We start from the raw sequence: 24,303 nt of genomic DNA on the forward strand, positions 1-24,303 counted from the left end.
TTCAAAGTAAATAATCAAAATCTTTATTGGATTTCATGAGATTTTAAAGATACACTTCCCCAGCTCTCTTGCTGCCGTTTTTGAAAGCAGCTGAAAAAACAATTGAGATTTGGAGCGATCACTTACTGCACCTGCATAAGGTGACTGAATGCATTTACACAAGTCTGAGCATAATTCTTATTACTCTCTCTCTCTCTGTGTATTTCTGTCAGACCAGCAGTATTCCCCTTGGTCCCCGTCTCGACACTTCGATGAAGGCAGACGCCACCCCGTCCCCCCAGCTAGGAACATGAAGGGCTTATCGGGCGGTCGCTCCCAGCACCAGATCCTCTCGCCTCATGGGCTAGACCAGTTCGACTACCCCCAAGACATCCATGGCATGGGTCACCATGGTGGCGCCTCCGACTCACGCCACACCTCCTACCTGCTCAGCCCCACTGAGAGCTGCCCCATGGATTACCACCACCGCTACTCACCGCGCAGCTCCATCCACTCAGACTGCATGATGATGTCCCCCGTCATGATGGCGCCCTCGTCAGTCGGCGTTGGCCCCATTGACCACGTTTCCAGCAGCACCTTCCCCAGAATGCACTACAGCACCCAATACTATGACTCAGCCACGCGGGACGACTGCGCCGCCATCACTGCCTCCGCCACCTCCCATGCTGCTGCCACTGCCGCTTCCGTCTTGCAGTACCAAGGCAGCGGCAAGAGCAACCGCATCCCGGCCAATCTGCTGGACCAGTTTGAGAAGCAGCTGCCGCTGCATCACGATGGCTTCCACACGCTGCAGTACCAGAGGGCGTCAACAACCACCACCACGGAGCAGCGCAGCGAGAGCCCCGGACGCATCCGCCACCTGGTCCACTCTGTCCAGAAGCTTTTCACAAAGTCCCATTCCCTGGAGGGATCGTCCAAGATGAACGGCACCAAGGGTGAAGGAGGAGGAGGGGGACACCACGGAGGCTCTCAACACGGCCACCACGGAGGCTCCCAACACGGCCACCATGGAGGCTCCAAGCACGGCAGCAAGCGGAGCAAGAGCAAAGAGCGCAAGGCGCACCGCTCGGGGGGCGCGGGTGGCTTCTGGAGCTCTGACGACAACCTGGACAGCGACAGCACCTACCGCACGCCCAGCGTCATGAGCCGTCACCACGGTGACTACGCCCATGCCGCCCACTGCTACCCGGACTCCATGCATCACAGTCACTTTGGGGACATGTCCCTCAAGACCTCGAAGAGCAACAACGACGTCAAGTGCTCGGCATGCGAGAGCATGGCCACGGCTCCGGAGGGGAAGTTTATGAAGAGAAGTTCCTGGTCTACGCTGACTGTCAGCCAGGCCAAGGAAGCTTACAGGAAGTCCTCCCTCAACCTGGAGAAACCCATGATGCACACAGACCTCAAGCCCTCACTACGGGCCTGTCACTATCTACAGGTGAGTGGTGTTCAGAGCCGTGTGTGTGTGTGTGTGTGTGTGTGCGTGCGTGTGCGCATGCACGTGCACACTGATACTGCTGAACAAAGATGTTGAACCTTGCCCAAAGCTTACAGTAGCTTTTATGTTGTATGTGGAATAATTCATGACAGAGGTAAAACATGACAGAGGTAATATAATAATTTCCCAATTTATCGTATCACACATCCAAATATATTACGAACAGTAGCAGCCATTGATCTCATTGATTCTTAGAAAGGACCTCCTGAGCAAAACATAATGATGGATGCATCAGTCAGCCCAGTCAGTAAAACCTCCTTGATTGAATCTGTACTTTTCTATTCTCAGAGGAACAATTCAAGCTCCTATGTGTGAGGCCAATATACTTTATCTGTGATTCCCCATTGTGAGTTCCCTGGGGGAGCTATTGTCTATTTAGAGCGATCAATTGAGGGAATCAATGTCATGGAGGAAGAGACTGTAGATAATAGGGATGGAAGCTTCCTTGGATAACCTTCTCTATCTGGTGGGCAACTCCTGCTGTTTTTCAAACACCATGGATCTTTTTCACGCACACACGAACAGAGAGACAGAGAGAGAGAGAGAGAGAGACAAAGAGAGAGACAGAGACAGAGAGAGAGAGAGAGAGAGAGAGAGACAGAGAGAGAGAGACAGAGAGAGAGACAGAGAGAGAGAGACAGAGAGAGACAGAGAGAGAGAGACAGAGAGAGACAGAGAGAGAGAGAGAGAGAGAGAGAGACAGAGAGAGAGAGAGAGACAGAGAGAGAGAGAGAGAGAGACAGAGAGACAGAGAGAGAGAGAGACAGAGAGAGAGACAGAGAGAGAGACAGAGAGAGACAGAGAGAGAGAGAGAGAGAGAGAGACAGAGAGACAGAGAGAGAGAGACAGAGAGAGAGAGAGAGAGAGAGAGAGAGAGAGAGAGAGAGAGAGAGAGATTTAAAGTAAAATACACTCACCAGACTTAACACACAGCAGCAATAAATGATGCTATTTCCAAGTTTGACACGTTTGGGGTTTCAGACTGTTAACCTACGGACACAAGGTATAGGCTACGGTTTTCATCTGTTAAATGTTTGATTTCTACCTCAATAACGCTGAATTGCAAAAGTGTTCAACACTGCCTTGGCATATTGGATTTGTGTAAAGTACACTTCCATAGAAGTTTATATAGATGTTATTATTCATTATAGCTCTTTGTTGGACACTAACAATCTTCTGAGATAGTATTGTAAGATGATCAGGGATTGAGTCAAGGGTATACGCTATTCACAAAATAAAAGAGACGCGAAACCTGTGTTTACTGTACGTGGCTTTTTATTTTGTGAATAGCGTATATCGGCTGTATTTTTTTTTTACCACTACATCCCTAATTATAATCTTGCAAAGTCAGCAAATGTGATACATAAAGACCTTTAGGACCAGAGGTATGTACATGCAGGTTTGTCTACTCTACACAGAGTCTACAAAACATTAAGAACACCTGCTCTTTCCATGACATAGACTGAATCCTGGTAAAAGGAAGGTGTTCCTAATATTTGGTATACTCAGTGTATAGTCAGTGGCCTAATTCTGATAAGAAACAGGTTGGTCTATATTCAGTGACCTAATCCCGATAAGAAACAGGTTGGTCTATATTCAGTGACCTAATCCCGATAAGAAACAGGTTGGTCTATATTCAGTGACCTAATCCCGATAAGAAACAGGTTGGTCTATATTCAGTGACCTAATCCCGATAAGAAACAGGTTGGTCTATATTCAGTGACCTAATCCCGATAAGAAACAGGTTGGTCTATATTCAGTGACCTAATCCCGATAAGAAACAGGTTGGTCTATATTCAGTGACCTAGGCCTGGTAGAAGCAGAGGACTCAGAGGTAGGACCGTGATTGAGAAACGCTGAGCTGCTTCTTCCAAGGGAAGTCATTATGCTAACAAGATCCAATAAGTGTCTGCTGCACCTGGTGTAGAAACGGCGAGACCACATCAAGATGATGGAGGTGAAGCCTGTTGTGTAATAAAGTGATACATTCAGGTCAAAGGTGAGGGTTTGATTGCATTACTTTCACTCCAGGCCTTACTGTCGCTTCAGTCACCAATCCTTCTGTATTATTGTGGGAGCGATATCACCCACAATATAGGCATTGATTAAAGCTAAATATTCAATTAAAATCTCCCCACCATCATATCTAAACCAATATGACACCAATCTAGATGAAGATTCGTAAATCAACTTGATTGGAAGCACAGAATACATTCTAGCCTCTCGTCATGAGCCGTCCGACTGTTACAGAGAACCACATACCAGATTATTTAACATGGTTTCTAGCAAACTGAGTTTTAAGAGTATTTTCTGCACCTACCTTGCTCAAATTTGAGACATCGGATTAAAATGAGACGACAGCATCCATAAAGTGACTATTGGATTTAAGAAATGTCGGATTGACTAAGTTTGTAGGTGCAACAATTTTAATTAAATGTATAATCTATTGCTCTCACATGCTAATTTCTGTTCATTAAGAACCAACGATGTGCTACCTTTTTGTAGCATTTCTGACAATGCTAACATCTTTTCAGCTGAATCTGAGTTCTAGAACTGGAACCAACATTTCGGTTGCTGCTTCTCACCAGTCAGATGAGAAGCACGCTACAAGCAAAGGAATGGAATTTAGCTAGATAGGTATATTTGGTTTGCATTTTTTTTCAAAAAGGACAAAAAAATCAAGAATCAAAGGTGAAACGTTCAACTACAGTTTGTTTATCATATGGCTGTTTATCAGTGAATCTGACCAATACAGGCCTCTCATCTTTTTAAGTGGGAGAACTTGCACAATTGGTGGCTGACTAAATACTTTTTTGCCCCACTGTATATATATATATTTTTTTACATTTTCACAGGTGGAAGGCCTACACCAGTATTGCACCGATATTGATGCAGCAAATGTGATGAGATAGTCTGGAGCCTGGTAGAGAGGTAGACTGGGCTGAATCTGTCAGTCTTCTGTACTGAGCAGACATTTGTATCCTATCCATTCATCCACATGGCTTTTGAAGTTAGATTTAGACCAAGTATTCTCAGTAACACATCTGAAGGTCAAGCTGGTGTCCCCTGGTGATTTGCACCAGTCATTGTAACAAATGATATCCCCAGGGCCTAAACACCCCAGCATCCACGTGCTTAGAGAGTGTGACACGCCTGCCTGCCTGCCTGCCTGCCTGCTTACCTGCCTACCTGCCTGCCTGCCTGCCTGTCTGCCTGTCTGCCTGTCTGTCTGCCTGTCTGCCTGCTTGCCTGCCTGCCTGTGCTCACCATGCAGCGTTATTGAGACGGATTAGGGTAATGGTCTGCATCCCTGTCCGGTGGGCGTGCTTCAACATCTGGCCGCCGTACATGCACCCAGTAATTGTAATGAATAAGCTGTCAAGCCTTACATATATATTTCTCCCTGAGTGCTCGCTGGCTGGGGCGATCTGCTCGCCACACTCAATAAAGTTTGATGGAATGGCTTCTTCTGTCCGGCTGTCATCTTGTGTGTCTAGCACAGCTCAAGCACAGGTGGCAGGACTTTGATTCTTTCACATTATAAACTGGGTGGTTCGAGCCCTGAATGCTAATTGACTGACATCCGTGGTATATCAGACCGTATATCACGGGTATTTGTACTGCTCTAATTACGTTGGTAACCAGTTTACAATAGCAATAAAGCACCTCTGGGGTTTGTGGTATATTACCAATATACCACGGCTAAGGGGTGTGTCCAGGCACTCCACGTTGCGTAGTATATTGGCCATATACCACACCCACTCAGGCCTTATTGCTTAATTAGAGACCCAGGGTGCCTGTGGCATTGTTTTTTTTGTTGTTTATCTCATTAATGCAATGTTATGGTTTCCATTTTTACTATGAGAATTATTACATACCCACACAGCCGGAAACTCCCTCCCTTCCTCTACTGTTAAACAGTCTGTTTAAGGGAGCGAACCAAATGTATTAGATGGTGGGTACTAACAAAAAAAAAAATGTTATCCAATGTGTGTCAAACTATTCTGAGCATTTTAGTGTTCATCATTCAAGATAGTCCATCTTAGTGTCCTAGAAACGTTTAACTCACCAGTCTATGGGTGTTGATAAAATGTATACCAACTAATGGCACCAGACCTTTTCTAGCCTAATCGAACCCAGTGGCGCAGCCAAGCGCCTCTTCATTCAGGTGTGACAACATCCACTCAGAGAAGAGACAGGGGAAAGCTAACAAGCTAGCGCTGGGCTCTCATGAGCGATGCCTGCCTTGTTAACCACTGCCCCAGCTGATCAAAGACAACGCATTAGGAGAAAAAATAATACCTTTGCTTTATTGCTGTCTTTAAGCATGATTAATTTAGTTTCCACACAATCACTGTATTTTTATTCAACTCTCTCTTGTGGGAATGGAGAAACGCAGAAACAGCAGATTAGTGTGAATGATAGTTTTGCTGATAGAGCTTTGAAGTGAAGATATAAGCAAGCCAGCTAATTATCCTTTTGGCTTGTGAAGTCAGGCATTGCTGAGGAGATTTGCGTTAAATTTTTTACATATTTTTATTTTTAGAGCTTAGCCTCTTTGCTCTCTTGTTAAGCAGTTTGGCATGCCAACATGTCCACTTAGGTCACAACAGCAGTCTGTCTGCAATTGCCTTTTGACCCAACCTGGCTTTGCAATGCTTTAGGAAGTGTTCATCAGTATTCACCTTGTATGTAATTAGTTACATTGAATTAGATTTTCCTGATTAATGTTTTTATTTGCTGTATCCCTCCCTCACTAATCGTCAAGGCAACACTACTTGAGAGGTACTGGAATGTGTAGCACATAGCATCCATACTGCCTTTCTGAGACAGAATTATTGTTGCTCCGGATTCAGAAATGCCTTGTCTTTACTTGGTCAGTGGTATTGACAGCGATTTTTGAGTATGTTGTGGAACGGTGAGGAAGGTTGCGCGTTCACGCCCTGGCTGGGGTGGAATTTTCACTCTGTCACATATGCAGCTTCCTGTTGGATCCGTATCACCTCTTCTTTGAAGTCACCTGACCTGATGTTCTTTTGCTCTATACAGATTATATGCTAGAAAGGAGCCGTTTATAGATCAGGTTTATGTCCACCGATGGCTGCATTTAATATACATATATGTGTGAGTGAGTGAGGTTCCCTCCAGGAACAGAAAACCCAACATTCATCCTACTCTGCTCTCTCTGATAGCAGCCCAGGGACTGTGGAGGGGAAATAACCAGACAGGGCCCATGATTGGTTGGGGGGAATAACTGGCAGAGGTAGAGAGGGAGACCACTAATGCCCCAGGCTGTTGTTCTAAGAACCACTGCTCCCCTTGTCCACTGGGGGCACAGCGTGATGGAATTTTATGTTATACATCCAGTACATACGCCTGATCATTATGCTGGACAGCTACAACATATGTCTGACATCATTCATTTGATTGGCCGTTGATGGCTAATTTCATGTCAATGCCAATATGCCTTGAAATGAGTAGATGTAAGATATATGGTTAAAGTATATGAATATGATCATCCGTCTTAGAGTGCTAGAAAATATTTTCAATTCGCATGTACTGTCTACTAATGTGGATTGACTAGAACATGCCTTATTAAACTATTAACCTTCTTTGATTTCACCAATTAGAGCTACTTGTACAGTAAATTAGCTGCTTTGTTTTGGTGTGGAAATGTTTATGGCAAAGCAACACCATGTAATTAACAATGATCCCTTAATCACTATTAATTGTTCTGCCGTTCGTCGAACGACTGTTACAGTCGAGGCTACGCCGTTGCATATGCACGATGTGTTAATGTCGCTCTTTTATCTGCAGTTGCTATGGCTGCAACCTACACACTAGCCTACATTCGCCTTAAAATGAGTGTGGAGGATTTGGGAGGAAGACATGGTATTATCCATGACTTTATTACTCCCCTCACTGTGCAGTGTAACGCTCTTCATCCTATAGCTGACCCTGAGACCTCTGGATTTTCAGTAAAATGTTCATATTTCTACCAACAGAACATGCACCACTTGTCTATGCTTGGTAACTGCTGTTGGGGTTCATGGCACATTACATCGTTTCCTAATAATAGTAGCAAGATTAATTAACTTGTCTGCTGCTAAAATTAATAATTTGTCACTAACTACAGTACATTGTGTCAACGTAAAAGTTACAAGCACAGCCTCAGGTGAATGAATGGCAGCCACTGTAGGTAAGGTTCAATCAAACCCACACTGTGCCTAGACCGCAATTGTGGGAGAAATCCCATTGTTCCTGCTTCTCAAGAATGTATGAACAGGTTGAATGTTGGTCTGTCTCTGCCCTAACAGTCTAACAGGGCAAAGTGGAGCTAGGCCACAGAGCCCCCCTGTAGATTAAACAAGCTTTTCTTTCCCACTCAATTCACACCCCTCCTCTTCTCACACTAAGCCCATTTCACTGGGACTAGTCACTCCGACAGGCTTGCAGTGCCATTCACTGTGTGGATGGCTTGGCAATCTGTGATGAGATGGAACTCTACAGGCCACACATCCATTCCCTAGGAAGTTTGACTCCACTCACTGGAGTTTAGACCTCAGAGCCATGCTGTACATGAGAGGATTACAAGGGGGAAGGGAATTGCCATTTGTATTCATCCCTGCGGTACACCATCTCTACAAAAATGTACATTTAGTAAATGTATTGTGTATATCAGTATCTCAGTACTAAGTCATCTGGATTAAATGTGCAACCAGAGGGAAAAAAAACTCTAGACCATCTTTTCTCCAAACACAGAGATGCGTACAAAGCTCTTCCTCGCCTCCATTTGGAAATCTGACCATATTTCCACAGTCCTGATTCCTGCTTGCAAGCTAAAATTAAAGCAGGAAGCACCAGTGACTCGGTCAATAAAAAAAGAGATCAGATGTATTTATTTATTTTGTATTTCACCTTTATTTAACCAGGTAGGCTAGTTGAGAACAAGTTCTCATTTACAACTGCGACCTGGCCAAGATAAAGCAAAGCAGTGCGACAAAAACAACACAGAGGTACACATGGAATAAAAAAAACATACAAAAGAAAACGTCTATATACAGTGTGTGCAAATGAGGTAAGATAAAGGTAAGATAGAGGTAAGGCAATAAATAGAACATAGTGGAGAAATAATTAAAATTTAGCAATTACACACTGGAGTGATAGATGTGCAGAAGAAGCTCATCTGGAGGTTAGTTAACAGCGTCCAAAGAAGGACCAGAAGTATACAGAATGGTGTCGTCTGCGTAGAGGTGGATCAGAGAATCACCAGCAGCAAGAGCGACATTGATGTATACAGAGACAAGAGTCGGCCCGAGAATTTAACCCTGTGGCACCCCCATAGAAACTGCCAGAGGTCCGGACAACAGGCCCTCCGATTTGAGACACTGAACTCTGTCTGAGAAGTAGTTGGTCAATCCGTCATTTGAGAAATCAAGGCTGTTGAGTCTGCCGATAAGAATGAGGTGATTGACAGAGTCGAAAGGCTTGGCCAGGTCAATGAAAACAGCTGCACAGTATTGTCTCCTATCGATGGCGGCTATGATATTGTTTAGGACCTTGAGCATGGCTGAGGTGCACCCATGACCAGCTCAGAAACCAGATTGTATAGTGAAGAAGGTACGGTGGGATTCGAAATGGTCAGTGATCTGTTTTGTTAACTTGGCTTTCAAAGACCTTAGAAAGGCAGGGTAGGATAGATATAGGTCTTTAGCAGTTTGGGTCTAGAGAGTCTCTCCCTTTGAAGAGGGGGATGACCACGGCAGCTTTCCAATGTTTGGGGATCTCAGACGATACGAAAGAGAGGTTGAACAGGCTAGTAATAGGGGTTGCAACAATTTCGGCTGATAATTTTAGAAAGAAAGGGTCCAGATTGTTTAGCCCGGCTGATTTGTAGGGGTCAAGATTTTGCAGCTCTTTCAGAACATCAGCTATCTGGATTTGGGTAAAGGAGAAATGGGGAGGATTGGGGTAGTTGCTGTGGGGGGTGCAGGGCTGTTGACCAGGGTAGGGGTGGCCAAGTGGAAAGCATGGCCAGCCGTAGAAAAATGCTTATCGAAATTCTCAATTCTCGTGGATTTATTGGTGCTGACAGTGTTTCCTAGCCTCAGTGCAGTGGGCAGCTGGGAGGAGGTGCTCTTATTCTCCATGGACTTTACAGTGTCCCAGAAATGTTTGGAGTTTGTGCTACAGGATGCAAATTTCTGCTTGAAAAAGCTAGCCTTAGCTTTCCTAACTGCTTGGGTATATTGGTTCCTAACTTCCCTGAAATGTTGCATATCGCGGTGGAAATTCGCGTTGGATGCTAATGCATTACGCCACAGGATGATTTTGTGCTGGTCAAGGGCAGTCAGGTCTGGAGTGAACCAAGGGCTATATCTGTTCCTGGTTCTAAATTTTTTTGAATGGGGCATGCTTATTTAAAGATGGTGAGGAAAGCACTTTTAAAGAATAACCAAGCATCCTCTACTGATGGAATGAGGTCCATATCCTTCCAGGATACCCGGGCCAGGTTGATTAGAAAGGCCTGCTTGCTGAAGTGTTTAGAGAGTGCCCCCATTCTCATCGACGGGGCTGTAATGGAGCAGGTTGAGAGCTTAAAGATCCAACAAACTGACATGGTCCAAGCACACCAAGACAGTCGTGAAGAGGGCACGACAAAACCTATTCAGAGGAAGGCCCTAAAAATTGTATAGGACTCCAGCCACCCTAGTCATAGACTGTTCTCTCTGCTATCGCATGGCAAGCGGTACCAGAGTGCCAAGTCTAGGTCCAAGAGGCTTCCAAACAGCTTCTACCCCCAAGCCATAAGACTACTGAACAGCTAATCAAAGGGCTACCCAGACTTATTGCATTGCACCCCCCCCCCCCACCCACATTCTACACTGCTGCTACTCTCTGTTATTATCTATGCATAGTCACTTTAATAACTCTACCTACATGTACATATTACCACAATTACCTCGACTAACCTGTGCCCCTGCACATTGACTCTGTACTGGTACCCCACTTTATATAGCCTCACTATTGATATTTTACTGCAGCTCTTTAAATATTTGTTATTGTTTTTTTTATATATATTTTTTGTATTTTCTTTTGTTGGAATATTTAAACTGCAATGTTGGTTAGGGCTTGTAACTAAGCATTTCACTGTAAGGTCTACCAGTAGCAGTAGCAAACTTCCGGGTTGGAGCGAGTGGTCGCATCCGCACTTCGCACTTCGGTCCGCAGGTATAACTTTTCATTACATTTCATTACATTTCATTATAGTACAACGGCTTGATTTGTCTAATCTTAGCAATTTCTTCTTAGCTAGCTACATAGCCGTCATTGTATCAAAGATAATTGCGTAATTATCGTATTTCGTCGTCCTAACGTAGTCTACACTGCTATCTGCCCAGCAGCTAGCCAGCTAGCAAACGTCCACCGTTTACCGAATAGCAGCACTGCAGAAACTATCACACTCAACTGAACGACTTGATTAGTGTAGTGTTAGCTAGCTACATAGTTGTCTTTGCTGTCTTCGTATCCAAGATAATTGTGTAGTTTAGAGTGTGTAGTTTTAGAGTGATTATCTTAATTTACCGAGGTTAGCTAGCCAGCTATTTGTCGTCCTTAACGTAGGAGACACTGCTAGCTAGCCAACAGCTAGCCAACGTCTACCGAATAGAACTTCCGCACTCAACAACCCGGTCCGCTTCGCTCCACAGGTAGTATCACATTTTCATTTCATTTCATTACAGTACAACGGTTTGATTTGTCTGATCGTAGCTAGCTACATAGCTAGCTGCATAGCCGTCTTTGTATCAAAGATAATTGTGTAGTCTAGAGCGATTTTCTAGGTTAGCTAGCCAGCTATTGTCGTTCTTTTAACGCAACGTAACGTAATCAACACTGCTAGCTAGCCAGCTAGCCCCCGAATAGCAGCACTGTAAAAACTATTACACTCAACGGAACGACTTGATTAGTGTAGTGTCAACAACGCAGCCACTGCCAGCTAGCCTACAAAGTCAACAACGCAGCCACTGCCAGCTAGCCTACTTCAGCAGTACTGTATCATTTTAATCATTTTAGTCAATAAGATTCTTGCTACGTAAGCTTAACTTTCTGAACATTCGAGACGTGTAGTCCACTTGTCATTCCAATCTCCTTTGCATTAGCGTAGCCTCTTCTGTAGCCTGTCAACTATGTGTCTGTCTATCCCTGTTCTCTCCTCTCTGCACAGACCATACAAATGCTCCACACCGCGTGGCCGCGGCCACCCTAATCTGGTGGTCCCAGCGCGCACGACCCACATGGAGTTCCAGGTCTCCGGTAGCCTCTGGAACTGCCGATCTGCGGCCAACAAGGCAGAGTTCATCTCAGCCTATGCCTCCCTCCAGTCCCTCGACTTCTTGGCACTGACGGAAAGATGGATCACCACAGATAACACTGCTACTCCTACTGCTCTCTCTTCGTCCGCCCACGTGTTCTCGCACACCCCGAGAGCTTCTGGCCAGCGGGGTGGTGGCACCGGGATCCTCATCTCTCCCAAGTGGTCATTCTCTCTTTCTCCCCTTACCCATCTGTCTATCGCCTCCTTTGAATTCCATGCTGTCACAGTTACCAGCCCTTTCAAGCTTAACATCCTTATCATTTATCGCCCTCCAGGTTCCCTCGGAGAGTTCATCAATGAGCTTGATGCCTTGATAAGCTCCTTTCCTGAGGACGGCTCACCTCTCACAGTTCTGGGCGACTTTAACCTCCCCACGTCTTCCTTTGACTCATTCCTCTCTGCCTCCTTCTTTCCACTCCTCTCCTCTTTTGACCTCACCCTCTCACCTTCCCCCCTACTCACAAGGCAGGCAATACGCTCGACCTCATCTTTACTAGATGCTGTTCTTCCACTAACCTCATTGCAACTCCCCTCCAAGTCTCCGACCACTACCTTGTATCCTTTTCCCTCTCGCTCTCATCCAACACTTCCCACACTGCCCCTACTCGGATGGTATCGCGCCGTCCCAACCTTCGCTCTCTCTCCCCCGCTACTCTCTCCTCTTCCATCCTATCATCTCTTCCCTCTGCTCAAACCTTCTCCAACCTATCTCCTGATTCTGCCTCCTCAACCCTCCTCTCCTCCCTTTCTGCATCCTTTGACTCTCTATGTCCCCTATCCTCCAGGCCGGCTCGGTCCTCCCCTCCCGCTCCGTGGCTCGACGACTCATTGCGAGCTCACAGAACAGGGCTCCGGGCAGCCGAGCGGAAATGGAGGAAAACTCGCCTCCCTGCGGACCTGGCATCCTTTCACTCCCTCCTCTCTACATTTTCCTCCTCTGTCTCTGCTGCTAAAGCCACTTTCTACCACTCTAAATTCCAAGCATCTGCCTCTAACCCTAGGAAGCTCTTTGCCACCTTCTCCTCCCTCCTGAATCCTCCCTCCCCCTCCTCCCTCTCTGCAGATGACTTCGTCAACCATTTTGAAAAGAAGGTCGACGACATCCGATCCTCGTTTGCTAAGTCAAACGACACCGCTGGTTCTGCTCACACTGCCCTACCCTGTGCTCTGACCTCTTTCTCCCCTCTCTCTCCAGATGAAATCTCGCGTCTTGTGACGGCCGGCCGCCCAACAACCTGCCCGCTTGACCCTATCCCCTCCTCTCTTCTCCAGACCATTTCCGGAGACCTTCTCCCTTACCTCACCTCGCTCATCAACTCATCCCTGACCGCTGGCTACGTCCCTTCCGTCTTCAAGAGAGCGAGAGTTGCACCCCTTCTGAAAAAACCTACACTCGATCCCTCCGATGTCAACAACTACAGACCAGTATCCCTTCTTTATTTTCTCTCCAAAACTCTTGAACGTGCCGTCCTTGGCCAGCTCTCCCGCTATCTCTCTCAGAATGACCTTCTTGATCCAAATCAGTCAGGTTTCAAGACTAGTCATTCAACTGAGACTGCTCTTCTCTGTATCACGGAGGCGCTCCGCACTGCTAAAGCTAACTCTCTCTCCTCTGCTCTCATCCTTCTAGACCTATCGGCTGCCTTCGATACTGTGAACCATCAGATCCTCCTCTCCACCCTCTCCGAGTTGGGCATCTCCGGCGCGGCCCACGCTTGGATTGCGTCCTACCTGACAGGTCGCTCCTACCAGGTGGCGTGGCGAGAATCTGTCTCCTCACCACGTGCTCTCACCACTGGTGTCCCCCAGGGCTCTGTTCTAGGCCTTCTCCTATTCTCGCTATACACCAAGTCACTTGGCTCTGTCATAACCTCACATGGTCTCTCCTATCATTGCTATGCAGACGACACACAATTAATCTTCTCCTTTCCCCCTTCTGATGACCAGGTGGCGAATCGCATCTCTGCATGTCTGGCAGACATATCAGTGTGGCTGATGGATCACCACCTCAAGCTGAACCTCGGCAAGACGGAGCTGCTCTTCCTCCCGGGGAAGGACTGCCCGTTCCATGATCTCGCCATCACGGTTGACAACTCCATTGTGTCCTCCTCCCAGAGCGCTAAGAACCTCGGCGTGATCCTGGACAACACCCTGTCGTTCTCAAATAACATCAAGGCGGTGGCCCGTTCCTGTAGGTTCATGCTCTACAACATCCGCAGAGTACGACCCTGCCTCACACAGGAAGCGGCGCAGGTCCTAATCCAGGCACTTGTCATCTCCCGTCTGGATTACTGCAACTCGCTGTTGGCTGGGCTCCCTGCCTGTGCCATTAAACCCCTACAACTCATCCAGAACGCCGCAGCCCGTCTGGTGTTCAACCTTCCCAAGTTCTCTCACGTCACCCCGCTCCTCCGCTCTCTCCACTGGCTTCCAGTTGAAGCTCGCATCCGCTACAAGACCATGGTGCTTGCCTACGGAGCTGTGAGGGGAACGGCACCTCAGTACCTCCAGGCTCTGATCAGGCCCTACACCCAAACAAGGGCACTGCGTTCATCCACCTCTGGCCTGCTCGCCTCCCTACCACTGAGGAAGTACAGTTCCCGCTCAGCCCAGTCAAAACTGTTCGCTGCTCTGGCCCCCCAATGGTGGAACAAACTCCCTCACGACGCCAGGACAGCGGAGTCAATCACCACCTTCCGGAGACACCTGAAACCCCACCTCTTTAAGGAATACCTAGGATAGGATAAAGTAATCCTTCTCATCCCCCCCTTAAAATATTTAGATGCACTATTGTAAAGTGGCCGTTCCACTGGATGTCATAAGGTGAATGCACCAATTTGTAAGTCGCTCTGGATAAGAGCGTCTGCTAAATGACTTAAATGTAAATGTAAATGTACCCACACCTGTTGTATTTGGCGCATATGACAAAAAGAAAAATGATTTGATATTTGTATCATGTAATGTTTTTGGAAAAACTTTTAGCTTATTACACTGAGAATATCTTGCCACCATTGAGGATAGTTTCTCTTGGAGTTGTTTCTGAGAAATATGTAATGCTATGGCGGACTGCAATAGCATCGAATAGTCCCCGCGATATGCAACTGTTCAGGGAAGTCAGGAACCAATACACGCAGTCAGTCAGGAAAGCCAAGGCCAGCTTCTTCAGGCAGAAGTTTGCATCCTGTAGCTCCAACTCCAAAAAGTTCTGGGACACTGAAGTCCATGGAGAACAAGAGCACCTCCTCCCAGCTGCCCACTGCACTGAGGCTAGGTAGCACGGTCACCACCGATAAATCCATGATTATCGAAAACTTCAACAAGCATTTCTCAACGGCTGGCCATGCCTTCCGCCTGGCTACTCCAACCTCGGCCAACAGCTCCGCCCCCCCCCGCAGCTACTCGCCCAAGCCTCTCCAGGTTCTCTCCAGGTTCTCCGCCATTGTCGCAACCCCTATTACCAGCCTGTTCAACCTCTCTTTCATATCGTCTGAGATCCCCAAGGATTGGAAAGCTGCCGCAGTCATCCCCCTCTTCAAAGGGGGAGACACCCTGGACCCAAACTGTTACAGACCTATATCCATCCTGCCCTGCCTATCTAAGGTCTTCGAAAGCCAAGTCAACAAACAGGTCACTGACCATCTCGAATCCCACCGTACCTTCTCCGCTGTGCAATCTGGATTCCGAGCCGGTCACGGGTGCACCTCAGCCACGCTCAAGGTACTAAACAATATCATAACCGCCATCGATAAAAGACAGTACTGTGCAGCCGTCTTCATCGACCTTGCCAAGGCTTTCGACTCTGTCAATCACCATATTCTTATCGGCAGACTCAGTAGCCTCGGTTTTTCTGATGACTGCCTTGCCTGGTTCACCAACTACTTTGCAGACAGAGTTCAGTGTGTCAAATCGGAGGGGCATGCTGTCCGGTCCTCTGGCAGTCTCTATGGGGGTGCCACAGGGTTCAATTCTCGGGCCGACTATTTTTCTGTATATATCAATGATGTTGCTCTTGCTGCGAGCGATTCCCTGATCCACCTCTACGCAGACGACACCATTCTATATACTTCCGGCCCGTCCTTGGACACTGTGCTATCTAACCTCCAAACGAGCTTCAATGCCATACAACACTCCTTCCGTGGCCTCCAACTGCTCTTAAACGCTAGTAAAACCAAATGCATGCTTTTCAACCGTTCGCTGCCTGCACCCGCACACCTGACCAGCATCACCACCCTGGATGGTTCCGACCTTGAATATGTGGACATCTATAAGTACCTAGGTGTCTGGCTAGACTGTAAACTCTCCTTCCAGACTCATATCAAACATCTCCAATCGAAAATCAAATCAAGAGTCGGCTTTCTATTCCGCAACAAAGCCTCCTTCACTCACGCCGCCAAACTTACCCTAGTAAAACTGACTATCCTACCGATCCTCGACTTCGGCGTTGTCATCTACAAAATTGCTTCCAACACTCTACTCAGCAAACTGGATGCAGTTTATCACAGTGCCATCCGTTTTGTCACTAAAGCACCTTATACCACCCACCACTGCGACTTGTATGCTCTAGTCGGCTGGCCCTCGCTACATATTCGTCGCCAGACCCACTGGCTCCAGGTCATCTACAAGTCCATGCTAGGTAAAGCTCCGCCTTATCTCAGTTCACTGGTCACGATGGCAAGACCCATCCGTAGCACGCGCTCCAGCAGGTGTATCTCACTGATCAGCCCTAAAGCCTTTGCACACCAATATCTCTACCTGTACATGACCATCTGATCATTTATCACTCCAGTGTTAATCTGCAAAATTGTAATTATTCGCCTACCTCATGCCTTTTGCACACAATGTATATAGACTTTTTTTTCTCCTACTGTGTTATTGACTTGTTAATTGTTTACTCCATGTGTAACTCTGTGTTGTCTGTTCACACTGCTATGCTTTATCTTGGCCATGTCGCAGTTGCAAATGAGAACTTGTTCTCAACTAGCCTACCTGGTTAAATAAAGGTGAAATAAAATAAAAAATATAAAATATTCAGCTGCTTATACACACCGAAAAGCACTTTGGCTAAATAACAAAACATTACATGTTAGAGAAAGATGAATAAAACAAAAATGGCTGGGGAGTAGGAGTAGAATGTTATGAGCAGTGAAACTGGTTAATTAGAGGAGCAGACCCTTGGGGAGTGAGGGGCAAGTCTGAGGGGAGAACAGAAGCTGGGGATCACTCTGCTCCAGTCAGTCCCTGTGTGTTTTATGGGAAAACTCTTCCTCAGTTGACTCTGAGTCATCTCTTACACTCTTTTGGCAGCTGGGCCCCATTTTACTAGCAGAGAACATAACTGCTTAGAGAGCAGTCGTACAAGGGGGGTTGGATCTATGTTACTGTTGTATCTATGTGACTGACTGACGGAGGTGGGCTCTCTGCTGCAGGTGCCTCAGGATGAGTGGAGTGGATACCCGGAGGACGGAGACAAGGACGAGGAGATCCCATGTCGGCGGATGCGCAGCAGCAGTTACGTCAAAGCCATGGGAGAGGTAGACAATGACTCTGGTGGCGAATCTGACGGCAGCCCCAAGTCCTCACCCCAGAAGGCCATCCGACCCGACGCCCTCGTCCTCAAATCAGTTTTGCAGAGGCCCCACATAGACCCCCAAAGGTAGGCCCATCTTAATGTCTCAACTAAAGCTCCTTGTGGTATGCACTGTCACGAGATCGTTGTTGCAGTGTCTGTTTTTAGCACACCCTCAGCCTCATAAGTCACTCCTGCTTGAGTCAATCCTCACCCATGAGGTATGAGGCTGAGGATGTTCTAAAATGGACACCGTACATGTCAGCCTAGTCTCATAGACTAGACGTAATATACATTCTTAGAAAACCCTAAAAGGGTTCTTCAGCCGTCTCCATTGGAGAAATATTTGAAGAGCCCTTTTTGTTTTCAGGTTTGCGTACCATATAGAGCCGTTTCTACAGAAGGTTCTACATGGAACCCAAAAGGGTACTACCTGGAACCCGAAGGTTGCTACTTAGCATGTTAGCCAACCCTTCCCCTAACTTAAACCTTTAACCTAACTCCTAACCCTCTAAGATAGCATAGCTAACATTAGCCACCTAGCTAACCTTAGCATTAGCCACATAGCCACTAGCTAGCCTAAGCCACAACAAATTCGTAACATAACATATGAATTGTAATTCATAACATATCATATGAAATGGATGACGGACACCCAAAAATGAATACATACTATACAAAACATAATATATCATAATAGTTGGAGTGTCCTGGATTTACATTTACTATTGTTGCGTGTGTAACGTGTACGCTAAGAATCGGGAAGCAAGTACAGGGAGTGAATTTAATAAATAACGGAACATGGAACAAAACAAGAAACACGAGTAGCGTATAGACGCGGGAAGGGACCTTGTAGGCGGCTGAGGTGTGGGGAGGGACCCTGTAGCCGGCTGAGGTGCGGGGAGGGACCCTGTAGGCGGCTGAGGTGCGGGGAGGGACCCTGTAGCCGGCTGAGGTGCGGGGAGGGATCCTGTAGGCGGCTGAGGTGCGGGGAGGGACCCTGTAGCCGGCTGAGGTGCGGGGAGGGACCCTGTAGCCGGCTGAGGTGCGGGGAGGGACCCTGTAGCCGGCTGAGGTGCGGGGAGGGACCCTGTAGCCGGCTGAGGTGCGGGAGCCTGATGAGCCAACCGAAGCTTGGGAACCTGTTGAGCCAGCTGAGTCATGGAAGCCTGACAGCCAGCTGAAGCACCCCCAGTTGCGCGGCAGCGGCACTTGGACCCGACGTCACCAGTAAAAAAAATCCCTGTTGCTTCCCCTTGGGGAGGCGTTATTCTGTAATGTGTAGGCTAAGATACAGGGAGTGAATTTAATACATAACGGAACATGGAACAAAACAAGAACCACGAGTAGTGTACAGACATGAAACACAGAAACAGTCAATAGCGCCTGGGGAACGAACCAAAGGGAGTGACAGATATAGGGGAGGTAATCAGGAAGGTGATGGAGTCCAGGTAAGTCTCATGAGGCTCAGGTGGCAGGTGTGCGTAATAATGAATAAACTGTCGATGTCAAGCACCGTCAAGCACCGGAGAGGGGGAGCGGGAGTAGACGTGCTAATAACCTATCCACAGCTGGCCGACTATATGTGATAAAGTTCAAATCTAAGGCCCGCTACAGCGAGACAGCAGACTGATTTTTTTTGACTATGATTTGTCTATAATTAGATGCATGCAGCTTCTGTTGCTCTAGAAGACTAATTAAAGCCTTTCTCACCAGAATAATGTCATAAATAGATAGAATGAATTATTCAATCTAGTTGACATTGTTAAAGTTTTCCCTGTCATCTCTGCATCTTTTGAGGAGAAAACAAAACAAAGACCAGAATATTTTCGGTGCAAAATTTCCAAATGACATCAGTTTGACCATTTGTCAAGAAATAACCCAACATGTTTCTGATAAGATTTCACTTTGGCTTGGATGCATATTTTATGTGGATGAAATACTATCAGCTTTTATGATGCTGTTAAAGATAGCACTTCTACAGATGGTGTCTAACTGTGTATTCTTGTTCTCTCAAGATGGTGAAAGAAAGCAATCACGTTTCTCCACAAAAAATTTGGCCGACATTTGGTGTATAATTTTACTGCAAGAAACGCTTAATTCTTTCTACAGGAGTTAAAATTAAGGCTATGTGAGAGGTTATAGACCTACAGTCAGTTTCCTGATTTCAGTTTCCATTCAACCCATCCGAACAGTAGGCTACAGTTCCCTTGACATGCCATAGGCCTATTTGAAATCCCCGTCTTGTGACTGTCGAATTTGTACAGCGCCTCACAAGCATCACAAATAACACAGCCGGCACTGCTATCATCCTCTTTTACCACTTCACCAAATCTTTCCCAAACGTTACTTTTCAGGCCCTCCCTTCTCTCTATTTTCAACTCTCCATTTTGCAGCTTTTCTCTTTTTGAATTAAATTCTAACATTTTCCTTAAATTCTAACATATTCCTTTTTGCCTCCATGGATCGACATGAACTTTTTAATGTTGTGTAGGCTATTTGGCGTGCATACAGTTAGGCCCTAAGCTTAGGCTTACACACTAATGCAGAATAGCCTAAAAAGAATGTAGCCTATAGATATAAATTGCACAAGAATGATACATTTCTGCATTTTTTAAGGTATTGTTTTCTCTTTATTCAACCCGCCCTTCATCGACACAATATTTCATGACCATAAACCTGTGGATATAACCGCAGGGACTGCGGGTTATGAGTCAAACTGCGCATCTGTAACGTCTACTTCTGAGTCCAGTTGTACGTGTCATTCCCAGGATAAGTTTCAAACATATTAATATTAATACATTAATATGCTGCTAAACTGTACAGACAAGGCAGCATTTTTTATGAATATGCCTCATGAAATTAAATTCGTAATTACACAGCGTTACTTACACGCTTTTGGTAAACATTTGGCTGCATTACTGAAATTGAAATAACTGTGCTCAAAAGCTGGATTTTGACATTGGATAGGATGGCAGGGTTTAAAATGATATTTTTGCCCAGATAGCCAATGTGGCTCATGGATTACCGTAAATAATGTAGAAGCTCTGACCTTCATCTTGACTGGATTTTGACCCTCTTTGAAAACCCTAAACACAGCACCAGCCTTTTTGACACGCCATTTCAAAACCTTAACCATAGCTCCTGGCTTTTTGCAAACTGTTTTTCATCTAGTCGGCTCAGAGATTCAACCAGCAACCTTTCGGTTACTGGCCCAATGCTCTTAATTGCTAGGATACCTGCCGTTATGGCTAGTCTACCTGTTATGTCTGTTTTATGTCTTTGTGACCTCTGTATGTAGTGGGATTATCTGGAACATGCATGATTTAGCCATGTCACTCAATGTTGCTGGGCAACAGAGGAAGAATAGCGCTATGTTACGATTGGCTGTGCATGTTCTTATCGTACCCCAATGCCTCTTCAGCCTGTATTAATGCGTGACTAAGAGCTCTGCTACATTTGTTTGGTCAATTGGTTTGTAGCCGCTTCACTGCTTTGTGCCCCTGTCCTTGTGTTTGGATTGTTCTCTGTTTACCATTGGAGCCCAGTTCTCCTCATGAGCTCAGATATTAAAGTAGTACTTTAGCTAGTGAGTGTCAGACCAATGCAGGCATTATATCTGACCTTTATCAACTCCTATTTCAATATTTGCTTACCGAGGCAATGCACCTCATGTTATCACAGCACTGTTGACAAGGCAGTGGTAAGTCTGTCACTTCTCTCAAATGTCACAGTCAAATGACTAGGTACAGTATTAAACATGAACAGGATATTCATTGGCTGACAATCAAATCTCATGTATTTCTTTGAATGTCTTCATATAGGTGAAATTGTCTTTCATTCTCACTTGAGCTGTCTCACTCCGCAAATAAAGAGCCTGTTTGCTCTCATTCCCCCTCTTGATAGGTAACACTCCATAGATTCAAAGATAAATGAGCTTTAGGACAACTATAAGAAGCAGGACAGTGATACAGAGTGATTTTGTAGTACAAAAAATGAAATGATTGGACAGAAAAAGAAAAGGACACCATCAAAATATTATACACCTAGATGTGTAGCATGGCATGGGATCTTGGAAGCAGTAAGGATGGTTACAATAACAATTATTATACTAACCAATCAGAAGATGCATAATATTCTGAAGGACAAAGTCCAAATTATTATCTCGGTATGAATGAAAGAGCTTGGAGACAAACTAATAAACCTCCTCTACTGATTGTACCATACATTATGCACCTCTTGGTATCAGTGCAACGTTTTCTATACCTTATTGTACTGTTGACTGCATCAGAGCAGAATATTTTCCCATCCTGATTCTGACCCAGATGATCCATCTGAGATGTATTTTATAGTTATTCTTGACTAGCTTTGCAAATCTTTCTTCCAGAACAGGACGGATGCTTGTGTTCTGGAGGTCTGCACTCACGCATGCACATACACACACACACACACTTTTAGATTAACTAACTTCTTAGTAATGACTCGGGACGTCGGTTTTGATACGAAAGCTTCTTTTAGTAAGAATACTTGTTTACGTTACATTTAACAACAATTTTTTTGGTACAGAGCAATGCAGGTAAGATGCTGTCGGAAAATCAGCCACAATCCCCACACCTGCACATAATTGGCACGTTATCACTCATTCCTCTCGCAAGGCATTCTGGGACTTGCAGTCAAAAAGCGTAATTCAACACAACCCAATACAATTACATATGCAAATAATTCTAAAGATTAACTCAAGCACATTAAAGTTACAACATCCCCCCCCCCGATGAACAATTGTGTTCATCTAGATCTCTAGGCAGTATATCAACTGAATAGGTCTCCTCAACAAAGTCCCTGAAGCAGTACGAACTGAACATGATCTAACTAAGCCATCTCGGCCTGGAAACAGTTCCTCAAACTTTCCTAGTTTCCAGGTTTGTCTGGGTGTGTTATCTTCTCCAATGAGTACAACGTCACCCGCCTTCAGTGGGGTGGGCTGTGGTGTGTCACAGCGGTGTGCTGACTTTAGATCCAGCAAGTAGTCTCTTCGCCAACTGTTCCAGAAACTGGTCACATGTCTCTGCCTGTACTTCCATCTGCGTGTCATTTCCCCCTTGTTTAATGTTGGGTGCTGAGTGTCAGCTGGAAATGGCTTTGGAGGCAAAGAGGTTAGTCTTTTACCCACCAGGAAGTGTGCTGGGGTCAGGGGTTGTGGTTCATCCACCTCATTGTGCACGAAGGTCAGAGGCCTAGAATTTAGGATAGCTTCAACCTCTGTCAGGACTGTGCACATCTCTTCAAAATTAAGTGAAGCTCTCCCAAGAACCTTTCGCAGGCATGTTTTTACTGACCTGACGAGTCTTTCCCAGAATCCGCCCCACCAGGCTGTTCGCTCTGCGATGAACCTCCAGGTGATGCCCCTTTCTGAGAAGAACGCCAAGAGTTGGGGCTCTTCGATTGCTTTCCACAGCTCTTTCAAGTCCTGATCAGCTCTCTTGAACGTTTTTGCATTGTCTGAGTAGATTACCTTGCATAATCCTCTCCTTGAGATTAATCTTTTTAGAGCCAACAGGAATGTTTCTGTTGACTGATCTGAGACCAGTTCCAAATGCACTGCTCTGGTTACAGCACAAGTGAACAGTGCAATGTATGACTTCTTCACAGAACCATTTTCTTTCACATAGAGCGGTCTTGCAAAATCCACACCTGTGACTTCGAATGGTGGGGATTCAGTTATTCTGTCTTTTGGTAAAGGCGCAGTGACTAGCTGCCTAGCACTCAAGATCCAGTATCGCTCTCTGATTTGAACTAGAGTGTCTCTTGCTCCAGAATGCATCACCTTCTCATGGTGGTACTGTATCAGCATTTCTGAGTATCTGGACTTATTGGGCAGAACCCTGCTCTCTGAATGTGAAGTTGGACTGTTGCAGTCTTCCTCCTACACTGAGTAGTTCGTGTTCGTCCAGGAAAGGTTTCAGTTCTCTGATTTTACAGTCATTGTTTAGGCTTTTTCCTGCCTTCAGTAGTTTGATCTCCTGTCCGAAACTCTGTTGTTGTGTTACCTTAATTCAGTACTTTTCTGCATCAAACAGTTCGTCAGCAGTCAGTTCACCTTGCATCTTTATGGTTGTACGAGCATTGGCTATGAATCTCTTTATCCAGGCGGTGACTCTGAACACTCTTTTCAGTTTGCTGTACCTTTCAAGCTCCAACACAGGTTCAGTGCTGTCTGTGCTGTTTGCTGCAAGTTGTACAGTAACCTGGCAACTGGATTTGAGTTCTATATTCACCTCTTCCGGAACCTTGTTATCATCAGTCTCTTCGGAATGATTGGGTGATGTCAGAATTCTGGGTCCATTCCACCATAGCTCGCTCTGTGTCAAGTTTCGAACAGTTTGTCCTCTGGTAGGGAGGTCAGCTGGATTAGTTTTCCCTTCAATATGTGACCATGACTCTGGATTGGTCAAGGACTGGATCTCCGTCACTCTGTTCGCAACAAACTGCTTCCATTTCTGAGCTGAGCTGCAAATCCAATGCAGCACGATCATCGAGTCTGTCTACATTTTGATCTGTTTTTCTTCCATTTTCAGTGTGGTCATCAAGTTGTTTGCTAGTCTCACTCCAATCACAGCTCCCATGAGCTCCAGGCGTGGCAGCGTCATTTTCTTAAGTGGGGCTACCCTGGACTTGGATGCGACTAGACTTGTTGTTTCCCTGTCTTGTGACTCACCTTGCAAGTAAGCTACTGCACTGTAAGCCCTTTCACTTACATCACAGAACACGTGTAGTTTCAGGGTGTGGTTATTCTGTGGCCGCATGTCTGTTCTGTACCACCTTGGTATGGTGAGCTGGTGTAACTGTGGTAGTTCTGAACACCAC

General features: G+C 45.9%; 1 protein-coding gene across 1 annotated transcript in view; it reads left to right on the top strand.

The window, feature by feature from the left end:
- The first annotated feature begins 242 nt into the window (after nt 1–242).
- The window catches only part of LOC115140378 (disks large-associated protein 2-like), a 46,258-nt gene continuing 22,197 nt past the window's right edge, over nt 243–24,303 (top strand). Inside the window, exons 1-2 of the mRNA XM_029678725.2 lie at nt 243–1,438; nt 17,300–17,526. Of these exons, the coding sequence (XP_029534585.2) occupies nt 290–1,438; nt 17,300–17,526 (1,376 nt within the window). The 5' untranslated portion in view covers nt 243–289. The remainder of the gene's footprint in view (nt 1,439–17,299; nt 17,527–24,303) is intronic.

Source organism: Oncorhynchus nerka, linkage group LG13 (assembly GCF_034236695.1).
Source record: "Oncorhynchus nerka isolate Pitt River linkage group LG13, Oner_Uvic_2.0, whole genome shotgun sequence".
NCBI lineage: Eukaryota > Metazoa > Chordata > Actinopteri > Salmoniformes > Salmonidae > Oncorhynchus > Oncorhynchus nerka.